Here is a 20,828-nt window from a genome sequence, read left to right as displayed (position 1 = left end):
AGTGCTGTGGCATATCCAAGATGCTACCGGCTATTTTTAATCATTCTTGCTACTACAGCCATGATAAGCTGGGATACCTGACTGGCTGAAGCACTGGTTTTGGCCCACAGGGAAACAGCACAGCAACTTTTGCAAATACATATACAATATAAATCACCTGGAGCTGCTTCTCAGTTGGTGCTAATAGTTCCACGAGGGAAAGACTAAAAAACAGTCAGTTCTGCCCTGAAAAGCATCCAGAGTTAATCATGCTTAAAAACATATTAGTGATTTACACTGACGACAGGTTAAACAAGCTATAGTCATGGATGACCTACACTAAAAGAAAACCACATTCTTCAAGAAATCTCTCTTTCTTGTGATAAAGACAGGAGATGTAAAGTGACATGGAAGTCCTAGTTTCTGCGGATACCTGGGGGACAAATGAAATGGTCAAAGGGAGATTGTAACTTCCAAATGACCCTCGCAGTAAACACAACCCAGTCTGTGCTTATGCAGTCAACGGGTTGCATTAGCAAGGTTTGGCAGAGGGGGGTGGTTCTGTGGTCGCAGAGCTACAAAGTTGGGCCAAAAGCTACCCGAAATCAGGCAAATTTAGTTGCCCTTTGCCTACCCTCCAAGTGACAGCCCATCTGTCTTGAAACACAAGGCCCTGGCAAGGGACAGAGGTCAGAATCTGTCTGTAAGAAGTAGAACAACCTTATCTAAAACAGCATAAAAATCATTATTGCAAGCGGTTCTAGAAAAGGGGGCAAAACCACAAGAAATATTTGTTAACGATTAGCTGATTGATGTAAACTATCACTTTGGAGACCAGATGCACTCCAAGTATCTTACTGATTAGGACTATAAAAGCCCAACAACCAGTCAGTCGTATAAAGTATTAGTCACCAATCCTTGGTCTGCTGCAGTGCTGCCACTTTTAAGATGCAGCAAAGTCAACACATAATTGCAGTAACTCCTGTTCACATCCTGCTTATCTGCAATACATGCCTCCCTGCACTCACCTAAATCCCAATTACTTTCAAGCAGACATAGAAGGAAACAGAAAGAAAGAAGGATGTAGAAATCTATCATGCTTCTGGGAGTTCTTACCAATGAAGGAAGAAATATACACTCACTATCTACAACAAGCATGAAGAAAAATACCTCAGTAAAGTTTTAAAGTACCTTTTAAAGACAGTTCAAGGAAAAGCTAGAGAACTCTTTACATAAGAGCTGAAGCATCACAGGAGTTTGGGTTACAACTTAGGATAGCACAGGAAACAATACTCCACGAAAACTCACAGAATAAAATAAGTTTTTAAACATATGCCAGCACTGACCACAAACTAAAAAACCAACTTGGCAGCAGTTGGAGTACTCCAGTGAAACACTGGAGTCCAAAGAAGTTGCGGCTTAGGAAGCAGAAGATTTCCTGACTCTTAACAGTTGTAAGAAGCTCCTGTAAGTCTGCCTGGTATTGCAGGAACCCAGAAATGCACTAAGATGAGTAACGACTGACTTCAGTAACAATCGACACACAGCTGTGGCCCTCGGAAGCTCAGAGTCCGTCACTGCGAGCTTAGCTTGATGCTAACTTCCATGCTACTTGCACCAAACTGGTACAGCCCCATTGCTTGGCATGGGCAACACAACAGTGTCTGTTACCACAACCAGTGGCAGAGGACTGCCTGCATCAGGACCCCGGTGACAGTGACACTTCTAAAAGATGATCGCAGTAACATCCTGCTTTCCACCCTCTCCACCGTCCCTGCAGTGAGGAGCCTGGACTTCATGAGTTTCTCGCTCATAGTAGACCACGGTCTCCCTGCTTTCACGCTGCTATTGCTACCTTGGCTTTTCATAAGGACAATAGCTATTTCTGGTATCAACAGACCAAAGCTAAAAGGCTTCTGAACTCTTTTCAAGGACACAATCAAGTGCAGAATTAGCAGCATAAAGCATCAAGGCTCAGAACATCTCTGTCAAAAATCTGTCTCAGCATCTTTAGATCTTGCAAAGCAAATGTTGCAATTTCTCTCCTGCTTCTCTGACAAATGGTTCATAAGGGGCCCAGTTGTACTCTCACTGACATTAAGACCAGAAAGCGATTGTGCTAACCCCATTCTGGTCTCTGGCACAACACGAGGATAACTCAGACTAATACCTGAAGCGGTTGTGAATTTGTTCAGGAAAGCACAGAGCTCCTCCTCCATTCTTGCTGAAGTCGCTACAAATTGAGAGCACTTACCTACTTGTCTGAGTGGCTTAAGTGATTTCAGGGACATAAAATGCAACATAGCAAGCTATTGCCTATTCACATCCATCAATGGATTCAAAAAAAAAAAAAAAAAAAAAAGAGTACCGTGTCAAATAGGCAAGGCAAGACTAAAGCTCGGTCTAGCGACTAAATCAATAGGATTTTCATTTTGTTTTCAAGTAAGTTCCTGGAAGCCATTGATTGCAATGCCAGCCTTGCAAGACAGATGACAAGACCCTTTGGTAGCAAGGAGATTCTTAGAGGAAACAAAAGAGGTGTGCAAAGATATTTGTATTCTCCAAAGTCTACACAATAACACAGGTGAGTGTCACAGCAAGGCCGCGCCGTTTTTCAGGTGCTTTATTCTGGGTAGCTGAGATGTTCAGAGGCACTGGCACACCCAGGCTACATTCACTTTTTTTTTTTTTTTTTTTTTTTTTTTGCCACAAACAACGAGAAAAAGACAGGCTGAGGTTTAACGAGTTTCCTGCATATTTACAGTGATCACTAACACACCACCAAGCTCCTGCACAGGAGCCCTCATTTACTGAACTAGGCAGATTAAGCCACCACAGGTAAAAACCAACGCTGATGCAAACGATTCAGCATCCCCAAATGTTTACGGTACTAGTGGCAACCCCATGCTGGAGCTGAATAATCACTCTAAATACTGTTGACAATTCCCCTTCGCCCATTCGTAATGCAGCGTAGTCTCCCATGTAGTTTGTCGCTGTGGGTAAACCGCACACGCTGCTTCCCTCACTGCCAGTCAAGCCGCGCTAAGTTCTGCAGTTACCCGTCATCTTCTCCAAATCCAAATGGCTCTAATACATCACGTCAAACTTGCTGTCATTTTGCAGGAGACGAAGGAGCTCTGTGGTAGCTCTCTAATTAGCTGCTTTTAAATATGCCTTAATTTTCCCTGTGATCTCATGCCTCGCCTTCCCCGTCTGAGATTGAATATCAGATATGTTTTCTCGAGTTGGCACGTATCACACGCGGCTCCATAGGGTTCTGCTGCTGCAACGCAGTGTGGGAAAGGGTCTGTAGCTACACCGAGACGGGCGGAGAGGTCCGAGGGCAGCAGATCAGGGCACGAATGCAGGGCAGCAGGCTAAGATCCACCTCTGATATCTTGGCCCTCTGCGGCCCTGAGCATTGCTGCAACGCAGTTATAGTGATTCCCATTCGGTTCTTCAAGATCTATCCAGGAAAAATCCTTTTTTCTCCTCTCTTCTTCTTAAAACTATTAGATTGCTCCAGGCAAATCAGTATCTATCCTACAGGCATTCCTGCCGGCTCAGAGAAAGCGAGGGGGGATGGAAATCAGATTCACAAATCACGCTCGCTCCGGACACTAATACAGGTAACACCTATAGGGGCAGTCCCAAACAGGCACAAATCAGCCTAACGCTCGCGTCGCGTTAACCCTGCGGTCCGCGATACTGAAATCCCCTGCAGTGAAGCACTAAGCACCTGGCTACTGGCCAGCCCTTGGAACTGCCTTTCGCTCTGCGGGGAGCCAGGGGACCTGCGAGGCTTCCCATCGACCACGAGCGGAGAACAGGGCACCAGGACTCAGCAACCCACTCGCCAGAGAAGCCGGGTCTGGGTCAGACCTTCCCCTGCTCCCAGAGGGACAGAGAAGTTCCTCCAAATGCCTGTCCGGGCTCCTAGTGAAACATATCTCAGAAGCATTAAGGCAGTTCTAACAGGTGTCTCAACTGCAAGCTGTAGTTTAAGTTTTAATCTATTTTACACATCTAATAAAAATCAATAGAACCTAGAGAAACTGCCACCCAATCTCAGCAGTACACATACCTGTCACTGCCTCGGGACTAAACTGCCCAGCTGCCTCCAACATGCAAATCCTTTGTGCAGGACACGGGAAGACTTTTGCTTCCAGGTCTGCCGGAGAGTCAGGGGCAGCCCAGCAGGGAGGAGAGCACGCGGGCCAGGCTGTGCTTCTCCAGCCTGCAGCCCTTGGCTGAGCAATGCAGTGCTCATCAGTTTGCCCTGTATTTAGCAAGAAGCAGAGCGGGGAAAGGATACCAGAGACCCAGCATTTTCCAGGCCAGGTGAAGCTCAGAGGCAAGGGAAACAAGGCAGCCAGGCTGCCCTTCACAGATCCGAGTAAGTGAAAACAGCTCCGTGTAGCATCTAGCTCCTAGTGTGCCGCACTGGAGAAACACACTCAGCTGCTCTCCTCTTCTGTACAGGGATAACTCACATCTGGCTGAGAGTAAATTTAGCTCCCCAGGGCTTAGGAGGGGACACACTGCTTCATCTGTTTCCTATGGGGAACACAGAGGCTGCAATATCTAACCCAGGGCAGGAGAACTCAACCTGATTGGCAACTACGGAGCCAGAGGCAGATGCTGCCCAGATCCTCCACCTGCCTTTGAAGCAACGAAGCAAGGAGCTGAACTCGAGCTGCCCCTTCGTTATCGAACGTGCAGAGCTACAAAGGAATGCTCTGGGCCTGGGTCTGTGATCCATAGTGAACAAGCTGAGATTTGCTTTAGGAGAGCTCTTGCTAAAGGATTGACAGCCCACCAGTAAATTGTGTAGGAAGCCAAGGGAAAACAGGGTATTAATCTGTCAAATACCCAGATGGCTCCTCAGCAGGCTTTTAGCACTAGGCTGGAGGCTTCCAGTGGGACTAAAACCACTGAGAGCTATTGCCTGAGCCATGTACTACCTCTCTTCTGGGGAAGCTGCTTTCTGGAGCTCTCCATCCAACAGGAGGCAGGACAGTAACGGAGCAGACACTGCTGCTGGAGGGCTGGCTCTTCTCAGATACGCTGTCTCCTAAAATTCACCCGCAAGTCCTCGCTCTGATCTCTCCCTTCGAAGAACGCAAGGATCCTGCCCTTAGGCGTTTGCTTCTGCATTAGTCTCACAGAGCCACCGAAGGAAAGTGATCTGCATAATTACTCTTCTCACTGACAGCAATAAAAGCATCTCAGCACATAGCGTCTGCCAGCCAGGCACCAGCTCAGCGGGGCTCTGCTAATTACCGAAGTTTCCCATGCTGACAAAGGAACCCCAAGGGACAGGGGGACCGATGGGCGAGCGCTGCCCAGAATATCTCAGTGCTGCACAACAAACCTCCTAGACTAGAAGCATCTTGTAACACCCTGCAACAAGGTCCTGCAGGCACCCACATGCAGGGACAGAATCAGGTCCTACACCTTGAAGATCACCCATCACACTGTACCAGGCTGCTTCTTGGAAGCAGAAATTTAATATAGATTCAGCAAGCTCTAAGCAGAAAAGCATTAAGATAGATTTAAAAAAAAAAAAAAGAATATTCAGGTTTCATAAGTATTGACCTGGCTGAAGACTAGATTTTTTAACTCCGTGAACGTTTTCCTACAGCCACGTGCTATGGGCTAAAAGGCATCTGGAAAGGCAAGCCATCAACTCAAATTTTAATGGCACCAAAAGTGGAACTGTTTCCAAACCATTAGGCATGTTTACCAGGCAGGTTGCAGCAGCCCTTTCTGATACCATAACCTGATGCTTACAGTTAAGGTGGTGAATAAGAATGTTCTGAACTACAGAACATCCCAAATCATTTTCATTTCAGTATGGGCTGAAAATGGGACTCCAAATCCAGACATGTGTACATGGGGGAAAACAGAGGGGTTTGGACACAGAAAGGATTGAAAGTCAAATTTTCTTAGTAAATTATTACGCTCTTTGCAGCAAAGATGCTTTCTCCACACTTGTCTGGAAAGCCTGTATAAGATACTCAGAGGACAGCACAGACCTTCCCAACCAGGACAGTCTAAAAGACTTGTAATTCAAAGGCAACCAATTAATATGTAAAGGGAAAATTGTGACTCACAGTCACACTGAAGCTCCATGTTTGCTCGAGCAATGCTAAGGACAGATTTGACCCAACTTTAACAAACAGTAAACAACACAACATACAACCAATCCTGCCCAAGTCACACTAATACCAACGAGATCCATCAACAACTAATGCCACTTGCAAGTTAGCAAGTAAAGACAGATACACAGTAAAGCGAAGAAAATGCCTCCCAACATCCAAAATTGCCATTTTGCTCTTAGTATTTTGTTCCATAGTAAACAGTCCCTTGGTGGTTCTGAAAGAGTAGCACAGCTGCTTTTTGAATGCGAGCTGCACGGAGCCTGACTTTGTGCAGGACAAATTAGCCAGGGCCTGCCACGTGAGGTCCTACTGAAGCATCTGGTGCTCTGCACTGCACCTGCAATAGGCAGCTTTTAAGACTGATTGATTAAAAGTTTCCATTTCAATTCAGCAATTAATCTCCGCAGCTTTTTATTTATTTGCATGCTTCACAGCTAGAGTAATAATCCCTTAATTATTCCGTTGCACTCCTCCTCGTTCTGAGGTTTATTTAAAAATAATGGCAATGCCATACTGGCTGTCAGGAAGGTGGTCCTAGGTTCATCTCTCAGGCAGCTGCACGTATTACTCCTAGGAGCAGGGAAGTTGCCCATCTCTTGGGCAAACTGCTTTGATCATTGCGGCCTGTCAGGTCTTGGCCCTGATTCTCAGCTCAGGCTTTTCATTCACAGAGTATCAACCTTGCAGGCTGAGCCTCTAGTGTAATCAGCACTATGTTACACTGGAGAAGAATCTAGCTGTTGATAATTTATTCTATTTATTTGCCAATAAGTCTAAGGAACAATATCCACAATATCCATAAATGAGATTTTCTTTTTTCTTTTTTTTTTTTTTTTTTGCATCTCCATCTGGAACTTCAGTGATTTTCAAGCAACTGTGATCCAAACTCATGAGCTCCTCAGACTGAGCATGAACTGTTCTCTGCGGGTGTGACAGAACCTGACAAATACTGAACAAAGCTGTGAAGTCGCTTAAGACTACACAGAGAGCTTGGAAGATACAGGAGCACTTTAAAAGCCTCCACAGACTCAAGACAAAAAGAAAGAAAAACCACCTCAAGTTCACCGCTAGGCTAAATTTTCACAGTATCAGCTAGGTTGGGATATCACGCTTCCCAGGACCAATAATCAGGAAAAGGGACAAAGGAAAAGCTCTCCCTTCAGGCAAACAAAACTGCACCTAAAATACTTTAATACAACTGAGAAATTCTCTTGTTCAGCCTCACAGGATTCCTCTGCTGAATCAAGGTTGGTAGAAACATTTTAACTTTTAATTTGTCCCACTTTTTTTTTTCTTTTGAGTTTTCCCACTCACTCTTAAAAATAATTTTAAAAGCTGACTGTACTTCTGTGCCCAACCTTGGCTTCTTGTACCCCTTTACAAACTTTATACCTGATCTCAGGAGGAAGTGAAGACTTCCAGCCAAATCCCAAGAGCCCTCCTCAAGACTGGTGTACTTCAAACCTGAGGTTATGAAGTATGCACGTGGGCAGGGGGCAACATAAAAAAGGTCTGTGGCAAGTCAGGCGAGGAGTATATGGCACAGAGAAGTATAAAAGGCAGCAGGTACTGAGGAGACTCTGATAAGACACAGATATTTGCTGTGTTACACTTCAGTTATCTAGGCTTAAAACCACACACATGTATACACACTCTGTAAACGAGAATCAGTGTTTCCCTTTCCTCCACTCAGCAATTTCCAGCAAAACAGGATTCCACAAATCTCCTTATTATTAAAAGGATCCATTTTAATGATCCCTTTATCACCAACCACCTTTGCCTTCACTTCTACTCAAGGTAAGTTTGAGATAGGACAGGTACACTCCCACAGGTAAGCATGCTGGCTGGTAGATTACCAGGACACAGGGACACAGAACATGCAAAACAAGACAGACTCCGCCTGTGTCCCTTAACTGCTTATTTCTTAACGTTGAAATATTCAGGAGGTCCTAAAAGAGTTTGGGAACTTGTTTGCAAAGCGAACTTACCGTTATTCTGTTTATAAAAGGGCTCTGTTTGGAAGCAAATACGCCATACACTAACCAACACTTACCTGTGTCGTAGTGGACTATCAGGGCTCTGGAATGATCTCCCGTCTCCAGCGGGTGAAACTCCACTGTTACTTGCATGGTGTCACCAATCCCTAGAGTCCCAACAGAGGGATCGGCAGAGAAAGGGCTGCAACACAGTAAGAGAGATATCAGAGCTACCGCAGGAGATCTGGAGGCTGTATTCCTCTTAAAGTCTAGGACTAGCTCACTTTGGCTCACCTGCATAAGCAAGGAGCAAACAAACCACAGTCAGAGTTAAGACAGAATATACAGGATCAGAAGCAGAGATACTAACTCTCACTTCTGAGGAGATCCAGCCCTCAGAAGATCGTACAGTTTAAAGTGGCCTGACACCCTGCATCCAGTTCTATCTCCGTGCAGCGAGGCTCAAGAGTCCAATTGCTAGCAGTGGTAAAACAGCCATACAATCAGAACTGTTCCTGAAGAGCAGAGAGATCACAGAAGCTATTTGTATGCAAAACTTGACACCAATTTCCTCAAAAGTCTTTCTGATCTTGCAACCTATAAACCTCACCTCAAAAGATACAAATGTCAAAGCAACACCTGCTCCAATGAGATTACAGCCATCAGACACAGAATAAAATCTTGCTAGAAGACCAGAGAGAATAATTAGTATCTGCTGATTTACAGAATTCATTTTTTACATTGAAATGATCCTGTCTTAACCTAAGAAACAGCATTTTTTAATCAGCATTTTCAACAAAGGTACTATAAAGAAAAAGGAATAACCAGAAAAATCTGAATTGGTGCAAGCACAGTTTAGAGCTAGCATGATACCATGGCATGGAAACAAAAAGCACAAGGAAAAGGAGTACCCCATCTACAGCCTGATTTATTAAATCTCTAGCTAAATGAAATGCTATTAAGAGGAGTCTATCAATATGAGTTTACCAGATGGTTTTTCTAGGTGTTCACAAGCAATGGAAACAGAGACTCTAGACTGCAATCCAAAATGGTAAGTGCATTTGCTTGGTCCACTAGACTTGAGTTCCATGCCGTATGTAGGAAATTACAAAAATTCATTGGCAACCTTGAATGTACCAGGAATGATTCTGATTTGTTGCAGGTAAACAGTTCTTGGCTGATAGATGTTAAAATTTGATACTTTAATGCCTAGGAATAGCTCTCTGAACAAGTCAAATGAGACGTGTTTCTAGATGAAAACAGCTTAGTTGCATGGCTCTTGTAGGGCCCCATTTGAAAAGCACAAGTTCTTTGTTTTTAGTGCTGGTGGTCAAATTATCACCCTAAAAAGCATGGTCTAGAAAGCTTTGCCATGATTAGAGAATGCAGTGCTAATATAAAGATAATAGCAAATTAGAGCAAAGCACAAGCTGAACTTCGTTTACATAAGTAGTGACAGATGATAAAATCGCTGGCTCATTAAGGAGATACCGCTGCAATTAGAGAACTGACCTGTTGTTATTACAGCTAATGAGAACATTGTAACCAACTCTAATAGGAGAAGGATCGAGCCCAAATTGTTTACATGCTGCACTACTTCGGTTATGGAGAAGGTGAAAACACAGGCCAAAACCAGACTCAGAAGCAGATTGCTCTGTACGGTGTTGCGTCTGCACTGACAGCCACGTCCAGACTGCTGCAGGTCTCTACTGCAGGCCAGGTGTACCTGCATTTCTCCAAAGCTTTACAGTGATGAAGAGTGCAGCAATGAAGTATCAAGAAGTTTTGTTCTTCCTCTCATCTGAAGGCAGAGAAGTCGCTATGTTAAAGCTGAGCTATGGAAGCAGGAAACTATCAAGTATCATGAATAAGGTGTTTCCAGTCACCAAAAAGGATTTATTTCTCGAGGATAGCTTGCTTCTTCCAAAGCATGCTGACCAGTTCCTCCGTCCCTGCTAATAGCAGTTGCCTGCTAGAGAAGGGGATTTAGTTACCAGTATTTCCTAATAAGTCCATCACATTTCCCACCAAACAATCCTCCAGGGCTGTCTGAGACTATGTGAACCAAAATGAGCTGGCACTTGGCTGTAATCATGCCCGGAGCAAGAAAGGCACAGAACTAATTTTCCTTTCGTGCCAAAAATGTTCCCGGCTGAGAGAAGCTACCACTTAAGGAATGGGATTCCTGGCACTACTTTCAAGACTAAGTTCCACCCTTCATCTTCATAATCCCCTTCCTATGTCTACATACTCCAGCCCTCTACAAATAGCTGGAACGAGAGCAACACCTTCAGGGGTAAACTTCAGGGGACATCTGTGAAAGAAGGCATCTTCATACGTCCAAATTATTAAAAAAAAACAAGAGGATCCAACCAAGCTCAGGACTCTCTGCATTAGGCCCTGTACAAGCACGGTGGTCGTCAGACAGGCAGGTGAGACTGTCACATTTCCATTTGCTGTAGGGGAAGCCTATATAACCAATTTCAGATGGCTGAAATTTGGCAAGCTGAATGCCCCTTTTCCTGACAGGTAAGAGGAAAGTTCAGTAGAGAACAGCAAAGTGGCATACTTTAGATCACTGAGGAACTGAGCATGAAACAGACCTGCATCTCCTACATCTCATCCCATGCTCTACCCACAGGGCAACTCCTTTAGTGCTAGAACCTCCTAAGCCAAGCAAGCCTCTACTGCCAGTAAAATCTAGCAGTAATTGAATGGCCTTATCTGTCCACTAAGACCTACTGAAAGAAAATTCCAAAGATCATTTAATCTGAGCATACAATAATTTTAATAACGATAAAGCTGCCAAAGTCGAGCAATGCAACTGTTTCAGTTTGCTCAGTCTGCTGCTCAGTAAAGTATCCAAAACTCCATCTCTGCAGTGTCTGACTAGGCGCTAAGTGCTGTAGGGAAGGAATAGCGAGGGAATATCACGGGGTACAAAAAGTATCCAAGGATATGAATCTTTGTTTAGGAGACTGAGGACTCATGAGAATATGTGGAAACAGAGCCTATAGACAGAGACTGGATAAAGCAAGTGGCATCTCTGAAATTAGATTTTGGAAGGAAAGAGAGAGGTTGGAGCTGAGCTTCTTTACTAGACCTTCAAAACCGTTTCTTACTGTTGGAAAGTCCTGATCCTTACTTGCTTCATTTCCCTGAAGTATCTAATTTAGGTTAGATGCTCTCTTCCGTCATGCAGTGGAATAATCACAATGCTGAAGGAGCTGAAGTGGCCTCATAGGAGTACTTAACCCAAAGATGGTCTTAATTGCCTTTTGTTTGAAAAGGGTGATGAGGATGCTTGTAGAACATTTTTTCTGAATGTAGTGGTGAACCAGAAGGGATCAGATGGGCCTTCTCACACAAGCTCATAGGTCTCTTTGGGATAAGAGGACCAGAGACCTTGAAACCAGAACACTTCGCAACTTCTTCCTAAGCCACTTTCAGAAAGTTAGCTCTACAATCAAGTCCAGAAAGTGAGTCCATGGGGTGAGCTGATGAGTCTATATACTTAGACAGATCTCCAGCTCCCTTCAACTCCAAATTCCTCTACTTCTCATATGCATGTGTACGTGTGTTTATACATATCAATACACAAAGAAGCTACTATTCAATATTAATTTTAGCTTTAACACAACACTGCATTCATACACAGCAAAAGTTAAGCATGTATTTAACACACACCTGTTTCAATTCTTTGATGAACAAGAATAGAATAAAGCTTTTCTCAACTGAAATCTTTAAGCCCAGCACTCTTTTCCCATAGCATCTATGCTATAACTCTTGATTATGCAACTCATATTTACACTTTAAGCTCTCCAGGAGAGAGAACATAACTCATTCATTTCCAAAGCTCCTGGCACAATTCTAAGTGTTCTGTGATCGTAATTAATCATCATCATCATCATGTTATTACTGAAGTCATTTATAGGAATTAGTGACACATTAAACCAAATCTTCACCACCTCTGTTAATAATGATGCAGCCTTTGTTACACTCTCTATACCAGGGAAATTAATCCTCTAACATCAGCAGGAAAATTGCCTGTCTTCTATGAAATCCTGTGTAGACGTATTAGCCCAAAGAGAACAGCCAGTTAATGATATATTAAGCAATGGAGCACTGTATTGGTCCCATTCTCTAGCCAAATTGTCAGATGAGCTGGGAGGCCAATTCTTTTCTGTCCAGGTTTGTAGAACCACAAGCATCCCCTAGAAACTCAGCTGTAGATATCTGAGCAACCTCTCATAGCACTTCAAGCATGGAATCAAAAATGGATCACTGCTAATGGAGGTAGCAGAGGCTCTGTCATTAATGCAGCAGCTGTCACGGACATGGAATAAGGCCATGAGAGGCTCCTTGCCTGAGGGGCAAAGAGCTGCAAGAATTGGTACAACACAGTGGTGACACATCACAGGATATGGTCCCCATCACCGGCTGGAGCAACCACTCCTGGCACATCAGAGGCCTTGTCACAAAGAAGGACATGGTAACCCAGGTCTTACACTGCTCAAGGGGACATCCGGATCTAGGTGGAGCACTCAAAATTTGATGGATGATACCAAATTGGAGGGAACAGTCGAGACACTAGAAGGCAGGACTGCTACTCAGAGAGATCTCAACAGGCTGGAGAACAGGCCACTGTGAACTTCAGGAAGTTCAGCAGCAATGCAAAGTCCTGCATCAGGGACAGAGTAACACCTGGCAGAACTACAGGCTGGGCACTGACTGGGCAGAAAGCAGCACTGCAGAAGAGGACCTTGGGGGCTGCTGGACAACAAGCTAACTGTGCGTCAACAGTATGCCCTTGCAGGGAAAGCAGTCGACCACACACAGGCCTGTATTAACAGGAGTGCAGCCAGCAGGTTGAGGAAAGAGATTATTCCCCTCTCTTCAGCACTTGAGAACAGTGCTGGAATACTGCACCCAGTTTGGAGCTCCCAGTACAAGACATCGTAGACTGGATGAGTCCAGCAGAGGCCAAGACAGTTGGGGCTGGAGCACAGGACATGAGGAGAGACTGACAGAACTGAGTTTATACAGTCTTGGAAAAGGAAGCTGAAGGAAGATCTTATTGCTACCCACAACTACTCCAAGGGCAAGTGTAGAGAAGATGGAGCAGGTTCATCTTGGAAAAGTGTGGAGTGACATAAGGGAAAGTGAACAAGAGTTGCAACAGCAGAAAACCTGATTAGATACTAAAGTGTTACCATAAGGATGGTCAAACACCAGCACAGGGGCCCAGAGAGATGAGAGAATAATCTCCAGCCTTAGACATACCCAAAGCTCAACACAAAAAGGCCCCGAGCAATCTGATCGAGCTTTGAAGCTGGTCCTGCTTTGAGCAAGGTGTTGGCCCAGAAGATCTCCAGAGGTCCCTCCCAATCTAAATTATTCTGATTTTATCTACGACACTTCTAAATCAATCCAATTCCTTTTCACATATTACCCAAGTTTCCCATTATATTTCCTATACTTCTGTGTATAAATACATAGACAGATGGTAGCTGGACTTACATTACAAGCTTCCACTGAAGAATTCTTTATGATATTTCACTGCACAATTAGAAGAAAAAAGATGCAGAGTAGACACACTTCTGAGTATTTAAAGAGAAGTCTGAAAAAGTGGAGGCCACTTCTTAATTGAAAGAAAATACTGCTTATATTCAAAGATGCAAATCATCTATTAGAAATTCCAAGCTGGTTTTCAAAAGTTCATTATGAAGTGGAAGAGATGACAGATTCCCTCAACTTTGACTACAAGGGAAATCATATAGCTTTTGATCTTTGTACACATACGATCTGGTTATTCAGAACTGCCATTTTTTTTTGAGTGAGTGTAGTTTGGGATTAGAAAAGTTTTATAATGTTTCACATTTCCTCACTGCAAATCAGGACTGAAGCATTTGATTGCGAACTTCAGAAACTATTCCTAAGTCTTTATTAATCAGGATTCAATGTATGCTGTATCACTCAAAAAAATGGTCAGTAAGTGCATTGAGAAAAGCATTAGACATTTACTGTTTGTTTAGTTGTTTACAACAGGGTCTGAAAATCCCAGAGGAAAACTGTATACTGATCTACAAGTTCCTGCCTATATACTTTCCGTAGTGAAAAGACACCCGATTGCCTTCTCTCTAATGTAGAGCAGCACTGGCCCCGAGTTCAGACAAAACCATTGCTTCTTGAGCTGTCTTTCTGTTGACACGGTCTTTTTCCCCTTGCTATAAGATTTCAGCAGAAGCAGCAGCATCCCATAAGAGCGATCCACGTTTACTCCCCTTTAAGGGGATATCACGTTCCTTCCTACGTGACTTGGCCTTTCTAGTCAAACAGGGTGATTCTTAGGAAGTGAGCACAGACAGGAAGAAGCAGCATCCTAGAAGCCTGCTCCAAAAGCTTTTTGAGCTCTGGTACAAGCTTCTCAGACCCTCCTGGGTCAGAGGGAAAAAAGCCAAATTTCCTTCTGAACCCAATTTTCCTAGAGTTGGCAAGAGGAAGAAACTAAGGCAACTTGGGTATACCCAGACAGTAGTGCCACATAATATGGTACACAGCCACTTGGCTGGTATAGCTGATATTTATCTATTTCAGACAGGCACTTACCATCAGGTGGTTGCGAGCTAGCTGTTAGACAGCATATTTTAGCACTCTCCAGGAAATCTGGGAGAGATAAGGCTCTAGAAAATAAGGCTCCCCCTGTGCACCAGATTTTTACTGCATCTTTTGCCTGTTCCCTCATTAATATTCTGATTCAGAGCTGTAGGACAGTTCTGAAACACAAACTTGCTCATCTCCACTTTTCCTTCAGTGGTCCAGTCTACAGAACAATTCCGTTACTTGCAAACTAAATTACTGGAAGCTCCTTCCAGGTGTGCACCATATGTTCCCACTCCCGAGGGCCCAAATCACTTCTGTCTTCCAGTTTCAAACATTCGCATGAGAAGGATACTTAGTCTAGGGGACCAGACTGAATATACTGCAAAATCAAGTCCCTAGGCTACACACCGTTGGTGTAGGGGCCTCAATAGCTATTGCTTTGTCCTAGCGATCTCCAACTGCACAGAATTACTTGCTAATATAGACACAGCTGCTAAGTTCTTAATGGCCTTTTCACCAGCTCATAGCTAGGCATTTCCTAACACTGCATTTGAGTCTGCACAAACTGAGTTTCTAGTTATCTGCCATGCAGAATCCTATCCAAGCGCAGTCAAGTTCCCTTCCTATGTTTGTCCCTTTCAATCTACCAACGGGAGCTGTCTGAGATGCTGCGTGCTACACACACCACTGTGGTATAAAACTCTGCAGCATATGAAGTTCTATCAAAGTTTGCATCACGCTTAAAATGCGGTAAACTCCACGTTTCCTACCCATTACCAGCTAAGGTTGCAATATAGCAGCTCTGATTCTTTGGTTCCTTTTTGCTACTCTTGTCTAGCTCCATAATTACCACATGTCTGTGCAAAACACAGACAAGATGCCAAGCAACTTTACCTCTGAGTGCTGATGCAGTAGCGGGCCTCTCGATTACCAATGTTGTGAACCAGCAGAGTTTTCTGGGTAGCGTACTTGACTGGACAGACAGAGAAGTTCAGCTGATCGGGGAAGTCCAAGATAGCTCGGGCACCTATAGCTCGGACGGGTACAATGAACTTTTCCCTTTCTGTGATGCAGGTAACCTGGTGGAAGTAATCCTGTGGGAGAGAAACACAGCCTCAGCCCAGGGCACTCAGTACTGTTCCCAGGGCAGCAGGAAAGCAGAAGGAAAACTGCTATGTTTTATGACTCCATAACAGTAACATTTAATAGTGTAATGTAATTAGTACTTTTTTTTTTAACATTAATGACCTCATTCCAGCAGCATGATTTGTGCAGGCCTGTTATCTTGCAAAGGGGCAGCATCATCCCACTGATTCACCTGCTTTCACAGCAAGCTAGCAGAACCAGCTTTATGCAACCAGAGGACAAAATTATCTGGTATTTTGGTTCTGAAGCACTGAAAGAGAATAATTTCATGTATGGGATTACAGCAGTAATGAGAACCTGCTTTGACCACTATAGTAGACTGCTAAAAACCACTAGTAAGAACTCAACTGTGCAATAGTTAACCCCAGTTCCTGCGATGCAGTGGCAGCTTTGTTGCTTAGAGATACTCAGGTACGCTTTCACAAGAACTCAGCCACGTGCACGCTCAGAGTCTTTGGTGTAGTTCGGAACATGCCGAATGCAACCGCAGTTGTATAGATGTCAAGCAAGTGTAGGGTGTGCATGTGGATTTTCTTCTCCAGAGTATTATCAATGACAAGGCTGGGGATAGAGGGGAGAACACTTAAAAGGCTCTGATCCATCTCCCTGCCCCAAGAAGTGGCTGAGCTCTCTACCCAAACTACTACTCCTCAGAGATGTTTGTCTGATACACACTTAGAAGCAGCAGCAGCAATTCCACCCCCTCCCTCAGCCGTCTATTCCACCTCTACCCTCGCCTTAAAGAGCTTCTCCCGTTTCTAATCTCAGTTTCCCTTTATATCTCATCCTAGCCTTAGGGGACACAGAAGATGGTTTCACTTCTTCTATGCAGCAAATTCTGGCATGGTCTACACCTTAATCATATCTCTTGTAACTTCTCTAGATTAAGTGACTTGGTGTCTTGTTAGCTTGCCTACCTGAGACAGGCAGTAAGGAAGAGCAAGCTGCAAACAGGAAATGCCTTGATCAAACATCCCCATGACAACAAACTCAACTGCGCTGCTTCAAGTCATTGCCTTGTTCGGAAGAGAACTGGACAATCACTCCCAACTGTTTGGTATTCAGTGATAGCAAGGAAAGTCAAACCATCACAATCATTTTATTGCAGAATTAAGCAGACCGTTTTGGTCTCTGGATATACAGTGTAGTGCTACTGTGCTGGATATATCTTGCCTCCACTGAAATCAGTGGTCAAACTGCTGCGATAAGGCCAGGAAACGTTTCTCCCAGTAGCTTTGTTACTGGAAAATTGATAAAGAAACTGCATTTTATCACACACAGGCTATTCTCATCCTTCTTCCCAGGTACTTTTAACTCATGTGAGATTTTCTTCTTGCTGCTTCAAATAAATCATAAAGATTTGATTTAGGAATCACACAGAGCTGCAAACAGTCTTAACCAGAGCTGCATTTAGATTCCTCCGCACAGGGGTTTCCTGCCTTATCTGTGCAATGTTCTCTGAACCTGGAAGGGACACTCAGGCAGAGGCGGCGCAGGTGCAGAGCTGCTGCTTTAGCACCGTTGTAACTACGGTCACAGCTCTCACGGCACACCAACCGCCTGCTCTGCTGGGGTTTCAGGTTCCTGTTACAGATGCTGTCGCATCCAGGATGTGAAAGAGAAGAAATATCTTCTCTAGGCACAGATCTTAAATGTTCACACTGGTAACATGCAGAAGAGCTTCAGCTTCTCGTATTTGGAAAGATAAAATACCAGGAAGGGAGCGGTAGCAAGCTGGCCACGGAACTGAAGATCGCATTTTAGCAGTGCATTTTATCTTCAGCAAGCCCTCCTGAGTTGACAATTTTGTACTCAGCCTAAGCCCTCTAAAATAAAAGCTAAAGGCAGTCCATGTGAATTTAAAGCATCCATCACATGGGTACTTTACGTTCTGGACTATTTAGATTTTCAGAAACTTCATTAGCAAATGAAGAATAAATCTTAACTTTTTTTTGGTCATTCTAGCCATACTACTATAACACTGGCACTGTAAATCCAATTGAAAGGCGCGTGCCTTATTAAGTCTTGGCATGCCATATTTACTTATCTCTCCCTTCCAGATGCCATGTAGATCGAAGGATACAAGTTCAGATCAACAGGGGGATAAAGGGGAAAAAAAAATCTAAAATTGAAACTATTTGAGGGAAAAAAATCATTTTCAAAGTCACTGTCATTGCTAAAGAGTAAGTAGATCGACAGCAGTGTGAGTGAGTGTGCAAGGAATAAATACCTCCCCCCAGGCATAAACCCCGACCCAAAGGGGAACACAGGCCACCTTCCTACCTTCACTGCCAGCGAGTGGCACTGGGACTGCCTGCGCAGCAATATGTGGGGTCTGCTGCAGAGAAAGGGACTTTTCTGGGTACATGGAGGCAAAATGAAGGTAACAAGGACTCAGCCTCACGGAGACGAGCAGAACCTTTGAAAGAGAAAGCTGCCGCTCTGCCGTTTGGATCCACGCACGAGCGCAGAGGTGCATCGCGTGCTGAGCCCTGTCTCCAGGGACTCCCAGGACATCGATTTTGGCACAGTCTTGACCCAAAGCCTCTAAGCGTGCGCTAACCCTTCAGCCGTGCTCTGGTATCCCAAACTGGACAAATGCAGCGTCAGGCCAAACGAAGAGAAAACCAATGAAGAGGGGGCTGGCGAGAAGCCGACTGTTCGCACCGCTATTAACTTGCTGTCCCTTAAGCTTTCAAAAGGGAAACGGCCCTCCCTTGGGCAGAAACGAAGGCTGCCCTTCTCCGCTGCCGTACTGCCCTGCGTTACAAGCTCACCAACTTTGCTACGCGCCTAATGCAATCCAGGAGTATTGTTGAAAGCAGCTTAAAATCCACTTTGATTTCACAACTGCAACTCCTTTAACAGACTGTTTGAAAGCTAGCTCAAGTCACGCATGGATGAGACAGAGGGGTTGCATCACTTAAACGCTTTGAGAGTTGTGTTGGAGACATGGATTTGGGCTCTAGATTTTCATGAAAATATGACCGCCTCCTTCAGACACCTCCTTCCTCAATTCCTAGGAAAATTAAAGCATTGTATGCTGGTACATCCCCTCTTACCATTCAGCTCTGATGAACAGTAACTTGCAAGTTTTCACCTTCAAAATATCACCACTGGCATTTGAATTAACACCTACAGAAATGAAAGCAACTCCTTGTATCACAGAGCTGCTGTTTCAGGCTCTTTGCAAGCTCCGACTAACATCATCATCCTAGAGACATCAACTTAACTGTTCAATATGCCAGGAAATGCTGAGATGTCAGTTTAACTGTATAACTGATGCTAAATACTTCATTAAATTATTGCCAGTAGGCAACTGTAGAGAAAAGTCTTCTGGCAGGAGATAATGTAGTAAGTCAGACAGGGAAAGCTTCTTCCTGAAACCATAATATCCTAAAGGCTGGAAAATAAGGGACATTAGAAGAGGGGAGACACACTGGATATAAAGGTAGCTTCACATGAGAATGGGCACCCCAGTTACCACTTTCTTCAGTGCCCAGTTCAAAGGATGCTTTCAAATTAGTCATTTTGCCCTCTGTTCACTGTTTGCAGGGTCACTTGCCTTGATCTTCTGTCCCCCACAAGAGTCTTGTCTCAAAAGTATCCTTGGAATAGCTTCTATGTGCTACAAAACATTTCTAACCAGGCTGGACTGAATTTTAAAGCAGTTAATTTCAGTAATGCAATAACTCATTGTCCTGTCATATTTCATATTAATCAGTGGGCATTAATTCACAGTCTCCACCGGGCATCGGTAATGAATTTTGCAAATCTTACAGACTGAACTGGTATTGCCCGAGTACCATTGCTACAGTGAAAAGCGCAAGAGAAACAGAATGAGCTGTGCTATATTTTTATGTCTCTTGCTTCCTTTTTTTCCTTTAAGATAATCTATTAATAAACCTGAAGGACACACACAAACGTAAGCAGTCTTGTCTGTTGTTTATTCGCGAGTCAGCTCTGCAATGGTTTCCAATTAGGCAGAGACTGTCAGACCATAATGCAAGGACACCCAGGAACACACGGTGGCACGAGAACACCCACACTATACAACTGGAGCCATAAAACAAATGTGTAAATCAGAAGCAGCAAGAGTAACTAATTGGAAATGTTGCCCTGCAAAAAAAAATTAGCATTTCATATTTGTAATGCAAATGCCAATAAACAAAGATACATGTCAGCTATTTATTTACTTACTGACAGTTCAATCATGTGGCACATTCCCAAATGACGAGACAACAGGAATTTGCTCATTTTTCAAAAAAGGGCTCCACGGCACATGGCATTTCAATCACTAGCAACTCAATGTTCCTTTTATTTAGGGCTTAGCCACAATTCAGCTCTGTGCTTCACTCCCGTGAATCAGGAATGTCTTCAAAGTTAGACTCACCCCAGGGAAGAATAGATGCAAAGCAACAGACTTATGTAAGCCAATCCCGTATTAGGATGGATTTCCAAACGTGAGAGGAGTTTGTACCTATAAGCTGATTCACTGGGATATCCAGAATTACTGTGGACCATACAGCATTAGAGAGGCAACAGCAGTACTTAAAGGGCTGCACTCATAAGCCTTCCACAACCAAACCACATCTACTCTGCATGTGAACTGCGAGCCCAGGTGTCTTTACAGAGCCATCTCCCATAGTGTGCTTTGCTGAAGGATTCTGCAAGGTGCTCTGCACCTCCTGGTCCTACCATTGATGCATCTCCAGCTGAGCTGCAGCATATCAGTACTTTGCTGACTCATGCTCCAGCAAGTACACGACAGTGTTTGATTTCTATAAAATTTTGATTCTACTGCATAAATTTCAGGTGCTCCTCACTGAGCAGCACTTTTCTTGATGTTCTGCCCTACTACTGCAAGTAGCACAAAAAGGACCTGAGAAGGCAGCTCAGAAGGGCTCTGCTGCAGGGTGTTGTCTACTTCTAGTTACTCCCCTGCCTGAAGAAGCTGCCT

The 20,828-nt window shown here is 44.1% G+C and overlaps 1 protein-coding gene across 1 annotated transcript in view; it reads right to left on the bottom strand.

The window, feature by feature from the left end:
- The window catches only part of HYDIN (HYDIN axonemal central pair apparatus protein), a 164,826-nt gene that overhangs the window by 134,856 nt on the left and 9,142 nt on the right, over positions 1-20,828 (bottom strand). The window contains exons 5-6 of the mRNA XM_062586846.1: positions 15,617-15,816; positions 8,197-8,321 (exon numbers count right to left, since the gene is read on the bottom strand). Coding sequence (XP_062442830.1) covers positions 8,197-8,321; positions 15,617-15,816 — 325 coding nt within the window. The remainder of the gene's footprint in view (positions 1-8,196; positions 8,322-15,616; positions 15,817-20,828) is intronic.

The sequence above is a fragment of the Rhea pennata genome, chromosome 13 (genome assembly GCF_028389875.1).
Source record: "Rhea pennata isolate bPtePen1 chromosome 13, bPtePen1.pri, whole genome shotgun sequence".
Classification (NCBI taxonomy): Eukaryota; Metazoa; Chordata; class Aves; order Rheiformes; family Rheidae; genus Rhea; species Rhea pennata.
This window is presented reverse-complemented; position numbering and strand designations above follow the sequence as displayed.